General features: G+C 34.5%; 1 gene segment (V, D, J or C); it reads right to left on the bottom strand.

The window, feature by feature from the left end:
* Positions 1 to 604: 604 nt before the first annotated feature.
* Positions 605 to 1168, bottom strand: LOC109098229. The segment is given in 2 exon segments: positions 605 to 957; positions 1059 to 1168. Coding segments are annotated over 2 exon segments (360 nt in total).
* Between the last annotated feature and the right edge of the window lie 5795 nt (positions 1169 to 6963).

Genomic DNA, 6963 nt, shown 5'->3' with positions numbered 1-6963 from the left:
TTTGACTGAAATATATTACAGCAACCAAAGACTTTAAAGATGGCTTTTTGTCTGATGCTGTTTCATTTGCCTAACTGTACAAGACCTGATACTTGACATTGTTTTTTCTGAAAGCCTTTCAGTTAGAGACACAGTGCCGTTTAGTCCAATGGCTGAAGCCTTTTAGTCAGAGGTGCAATGCCTTTTTGTCATATGACTGAGGTCAGCGGCTGTCCTAAATTGTGAACCGTATCACTGTCTTGTGAAATGTGCCAAGAATACACTTGTAACACAATTACTGTATCAGGAGGCAGGAGTATGTCAGTTTAATGAGCTTGTGTGGCAAATGGAGAAGACAGAGATATGAATGAAAAGTATAAAAGTATCCCTGTTTTAACTTTTTGCTAGCAGATTTTAGAAGGTTAGAACAGAGAGGCAATAGTTTTGCCTCATAATACATAGGCCTATAAGACTATTTTAGAACTAGAAAGCATTGTGGTTCATTTTTATGTAAAATAAAACGTTAATGCTAACTTTAACCATCATTTTTGTGAACATTGAATATAACTGAAACTCGATCAGAAATCCTGTAGATTTGAGTGCAAAGCAGTTTATTTGTGTGTCGAGTGTTAGTGTGGTTTTTGAACAAGGCAGTAGCTGCTCTGTGTCACTGTGAGTCTCTGGCGCAGTAATACACAGATGTGTCCTCAGTCTGCATATTCTGTCCTTGAAGAGTCACTGTGCTGCTGGAAGAATCTCTGGTAACTTGAAATCTACTTTTCAGTTTGTCACTGTAATATGTGTTACCGCTACCACACATCCTTCCAACCCATTCCAGAGCTTTTCCTGCCGGCTGCCGAATGAAGTCAGTGCAGTAGCTGCTGTCAGAATATCCAGAGAGTTTACAGGACAGTGTCAAAACCTGACCAGGACTTAAGACCACAGAATCAGTCTGGGTCAGTTCAACACAGTGAACATCTGAGGGGGAAAATATGATCACGTTAGAGATATGACAACATTATGTATAACCATGAGTGTTTTTAATATGAAGTATCTCTATAGAAGCTATAAAGACTTACGAGAAACAGCTGCCAGCAGCAGCAACAACCAGAGAGATGAAGAGATCATGGTTTGAGACGAGTGAGAACAAGCTGCTTCTTTTCATCTTAAAACTCAAATAACAAGGAGGAGGAGGAATATTTGCATAATTCATTACATCCCATTACTATCATGATGCTTAAGCAATATTTTATGTACAGCAAAATGTGAAAGTTTAATTTTTATTAGTTTCTTTATTTTTATTAGTTTGTTTTATTTATTTTAGCACAAATTATATTTGTTGATTATTATGCATTTACTTAGGTTTGCCTTGAGGTTTGTTTTTGTTTTTTGATCAGCTGAATTGATGTCTAGAATTTTTGATGAGCTTCTAACAATTGCTATGCACCTGTAAAAGTCAGACTAAGGAAAATTATAAAATAAATAAATAAATAAATAAACAAAACGTAATTTGTGATATGATGCTGCTTTTGTACAGAGACTCAGGCTGAGTGAGTTCATATGAATCAATACCTGTATTAAATCAAATAATACCAGTTAATAAGAGATCGTGATCTTTTGATCAACAAAATTATGTATCACACAGAAAATAGATTAAACTTACAGGATATAACTGCCAGAAGCAACATTGGCAACTCATTGTAGAATCACTGCTGTCTCTTTATGAAAGAATGGAATATTCATGTCAGACAATGTGAAGTAATAAATAACAGTGAACGTTCAGACTAGGGATGTCCTGGGATTTTAAGCTCATAGGCTACAGGATCTATATATGGGATGGGTGGGTTTGTTTGATAGTGACGAGGGCCAGCATTTTCACATCCACACACCTTTTACATCGTCTTACTCAATTCATTTTTTATTGAAGTAAATTAAAGTAGGCTATATTTAATGTAATTTGTTTTTAAAGATTTTATTAACTATAAAACTTGTGCAGTTAAGCTAATTCAGAAGGAAAACTTCGTTGTCAGTTGACAGCAATATCACACCAACAAATAAACATCTCAATTGCATTGTCTGTAAATTTGCAACAAACAAAGGTACAGAGATACAATTTAGGAGCTTTAAAGACCTTTTAAGACCTGCACTTCACATTTCAGCCTTTAAACAATTTTTAAGAAAAGGGAAGAGTCAAAAGTATCAATTATTATATTAATTTAAACAATTAGGCTATTATTAATCAATTATATTAAATTACATAAAAATATCTTAGTGTCTTAATTTTTTAGATTTTTATTATACATTAGTTTTTTGTCGACCCATTGGTTAACATTTAAAAAAGCAAAAATGTAGCAAAACCAGCAGACGGGCTTACTGGAAAAGCACATTCGTTCTCTGCCAGAATTAACAGTTTCCCTGGTAATGCCAGTACAAAACAGTGTCTGACTTTGAAACATGCAGCGCTCAAGTTTATTCAGTGAAATCATTGCCTTTTGAAGTTTAATCTACAGACTAATCTATATTGCAATTCTTGTCTTTCTGTCCCCAAATTTAAGACCTCTTATATTTAAGACATTCTGTGTCATTTTAGAGTTTACATGGCCTTAAATTTAAACGATTTAACTGAAGACTTTTTAAGGACCTGTGGAAACCTTAAGAACATAGTTCAGTGCAAACATTTCTGTCATGAATTTGGCAAAAAGCTTTTGTTGACAATGCATATGTGCGACAGTGCAGTTGCTAGGATGCATTTTTTTGTTATATACACACACACACAGTGTATAGTGCGTAGTGATGTGATGACGATTTAAAATAACAGATTTCCAAACATATAAGTATCCCCTTGGACTTGATAAAAAGCTAACCTGTTTACCATCTTGACTAGAAAATGACGTTTTCATGGTCCGCTTTTCATTTATTATTTATTAATAATAGTGAATGTTTACATTAGAGTGCATGTCCTACTACAGTACACTGAAATGAATACGGGGAGCGGCTGGAAACTAGCGACCTCTCCTGGTTCGAGATAGTATTAACATTATAAACTGAAAGCAATCTTTACGTGAATTACATTTCAATTTTATATTCTTGATTTATATATATATAAGTCTTGAAGTTATTCACATTTAGTGTAAATAACTTTTACTAAGTTAATCCAAAGAAAAAATATATTCGCTTAAACATTTATTGAATACAACAGTAGAAAAGTGTTATGGATAAAAACATTAAATTAAACCATTAGCGGAGATTAAGCGGAGATTTTGTGGAGATTTTGTCATGCAAAGTCATGTCATGTACTAAAAAAAAAAAAAAAAAAAAAAAAAATCTTTTTAAAGACTCATGAGAATAGGTAATGACAAGACAGTAAGCAGTGACCATATATTTATGTATTTTATAAACTGTATAGGTTGCATGTATTTGATCAGGGATTGTATAATACACTTTAAAGAGTGAAAATATGTGAAACTTCAATGCTTTTGCCATTTAATCTTTATTTTATTTGATATCAGGAATAATTAATTTCTTCAGAAAATGGACAACATAAGCCTTTAAGCACCATAAAAAGTAAATGAAAATGAGACAAGTCGATTTTGTCATGCAAAGTCATGTCATGTACTAAAAAAAAAAAGTTCCCCTCATTAGTAGAGATTCAAAGACCTTAAATGTGTTTCAGATAAAAGAGAAATAAAAAACATGCAGTGTTGGGGTCTTGGAGATTCTTTAGGACCAGGATTGGAAACCAATGCTTTAGTTTAAATGAACAACAGCAGCAGTTTCTCAGAGCTCAGCGTTATAATTCTGCCAGAAAGACTGAAATGGCAGGTGAACATTTACATGGTATTTATTCTATTAGCACATGGTAGCGAGCTATCATCCGCTCCACAAGAAATGGGCTGTTTCTACGTGCATTTAGCTTTGATTTTAAATTAAACAGTGTATCCTTGAGGTGCAGAGGACACAGAAGAGCATACGCAGCACGGTGATATGGAGAGACACAGAGGAGACCGTTGACAAAGGAATTATTAAATAAAGTCATTAGTTTTCTTCACTTACAAAAAGTGTTCCCGTCACTTCATATAACCCAGATTGCACGTCTGATGGCAGATAGAGTATTCTGATGACAACTTTTCATACCTTTTATGTTATTTACGTGGCAGTCTATGGGACAGTCTCAAACCTACGGAGCCCCGCACATGACATGCAAGAAAAAATAAAAAAAATTGTGCGCACGATTTACTAATTCGGTCCCTCAATGTACTAAAATGTGCACACCATTACTATTGCATTCCCTCTATTTACTATTGCGTTCCCTCGATTTGCTAAAACGTACGCGTATGTGATTAATGACAAAATTTTCATTTTAGGATGGAATATCCCTTTAAAAGGTTCTTTCAGGTGCTTCATAAATATGGAACCCCTAAAAGGTTCCATATAGAACCCTTTTTAAGGGTTCAATCGAAAGAACCCTCTAGGGTTCTTTGTAGCCAGGAAAAATGTTCTGTACAGAAACCTTTAGGGTTTCCCATCATGGGATCATTCTTTGGATTTAATTTTTGTTTTATTTTAGTTACATTTTAAGACTTGAGCAGCTCATATAGCTTTTTTATCACTAAAAACTTAAATAACAATAAGCATAACACATCAAGGTGATGTGTGATCATTTAAGAGACTTTTATTTAGCATTTACAATGACAAGCAATATATAACACAGCAATTCACAGTGCAACAGTTACAGCATTTTTCTTTATCTATTCATACTTTTTATCATTTTTACCTCTTTAGAATAGCACTCTCCATTTTAGAAATATTGTTTTCCAACCCCCTTCACCTTATCACCCATCCAACAAATCAGTCACAAATATATGTTGCTAGAATCCAAAAAAACAAACAAAAAAAAAAACAAAAAAACAATTGAATGTTAACTTGCACAAATAAATAAATTCAAAGTTAACTTGCAAAAATAATTAAAAATAAATAAATACATAAGTAAAATGAGAATGTGAAAAGTTTGTCATCAAATAGTATCTTATTTTGCATCTCACCACAAGGTCATTACCCGTTACCTTAAATGAATGTCAAGTATTTACTCCACATTCTCCTATAAACCAAGTAGTCTAACTTTTTTTTGTATACTGCAACTTTTGCCAATTCTGTAACCCATAAGAGATGGTGAACCGCATGTTTCTGAAAAGGGAGCTAAAAGACTTAACTAGTAGTATTGTTTTTAAATGTATAAGTGTCACGATCGTCAGCTGGAGTGCCCATGAACTCCAATAGAGGGCAGTCCACTCAGGACTCTTGCATTTGGTGTCTGAACTCCATTTCCCATAATCCCGTTCTTAGGGCTGATCACCACCAGGTGTTCCCCATTACCACTCCCCTATATATACTGTGTCTGCACTCTCAGTAATTGTGAAGTCTTGTTTAGCCCAGTCTGACATTTCTGAGTGGTTTCCTTGTGTTTGGTCCTGCTGTGTATTATCTTGCATTGTTTGTACCACCTGTGATTCTCTGCTGCCTGCCCCTTTGACCATTGCTCTTGTTTCGACTCTGATTGTTTTCGATATGCTGATTGCTGCCTGCCCCGACCTCTGTCTGGAATACATCTATGTCTCTGGATTATCTGTGTCATCCCTGACACTGGTGATTGATCTTGTCTGTTTCTGACTGTGATTAAATAAAGCTGCAAATGGATCCGCACACCTTTGACTCCATGTTACAATAAGCATTAAATGTTAATTTTACATTCAGATAAGCATTTAAAGAATAAAAACAAGTGGCCCATGACAATTTCAGCACTGGGAAGCGCTAAATAGTGCTGATTGAAATTAACTGAGTGATGGCTTTTAGATGGTCCATAGTACTGAATAATTAATTTTTAAGAGTTGTGAAGGGCTAAATAGTGCTGATTGAAAAAAGTGATGAATTACAATTTTGATGCTAACTCTCCTTGCAATGAGTAGTCTTGACATCCTAAAATGGGGATACAAGTCAGAGAAACATTTATTAGACCTATGGAGAGTACAGTACAACAGGAAAAAGAAAGGAATCTCTCACAATTAAATCAAATCTTAAAACTTACTTGAATTAGAGAGGAGTGTGGTGTTTTCATCTGAATGTAGATGACCAAACAAGTAATGCTGCATAGTCCAGACCTGCAGTGACAGTGCAAAAATATGTATTTATTTATCAGTCGATCATAAGAACCTGCATGATAAAATGTGGAAAGCAGAAGAAAAAAAGATATCAGTAACTTGACAAGTTTCCCAAAGTTGGTACTGTGAAGAAAAATAAATAATGTACCTTTTGTGTTGTGTTGTAGCAAGTTGGTTTGTTTCCTCTGATTTCCACTTTTCAGCATGCTGATAAGGTGGTGGTAAAACTTTAAAAGTGCTCTCAATTACTTCAGCAAAATGAATAACTCACTATACTATAAATGCTCTCAGTTATACACAGAAAAAAAAAATGGAAACATCTCCATCAGCTTCTCTCGTTGTATCAGGATATACAGGTGCTGGTCATATAATTAGAATATCATCAAAAAGTTGATTTAGTTCACTAATTCCATTCAAAAAGTGAAACTTGTATATTATATTCATTCATTACACACAGACTGATATATTTCAAATGTTTATTTCTTTTAATTTTGATGATTATAACTGACAACTAAGGAAAATCCCAAATTCAGTATCTCAGAAAATCAGAATATAACTTAAAACCAATACAAAGAAAGGATTTTTAGAAATCTTGGCCAACTAAAAAGTATAAAAATGAAAAGTATGAGCATGTACAGTACTCAATACTTAATTGGGGCTCCTTTTGCCTGAATTACTGCAGCAATGCGGCGTGGCATGGATTTGATCAGTCTGTGGCACTGCTCAGGTGTTATGAGAGCCCAGGTTACTCTGATAGTGGCCTTCAGCTCTTCGGCATTGTGTGGGATTTTCTATGGGGTTAAGGTCAGGCGAGTTTGCTGGCCAATTT

The sequence above is a fragment of the Cyprinus carpio genome, unplaced genomic scaffold (assembly GCF_018340385.1).
Source record: "Cyprinus carpio isolate SPL01 unplaced genomic scaffold, ASM1834038v1 S000006530, whole genome shotgun sequence".
Classification (NCBI taxonomy): Eukaryota; Metazoa; Chordata; class Actinopteri; order Cypriniformes; family Cyprinidae; genus Cyprinus; species Cyprinus carpio.
Note: the sequence above shows the minus strand (reverse complement) of the source record. Positions and strands in the feature narration are given on the sequence as shown.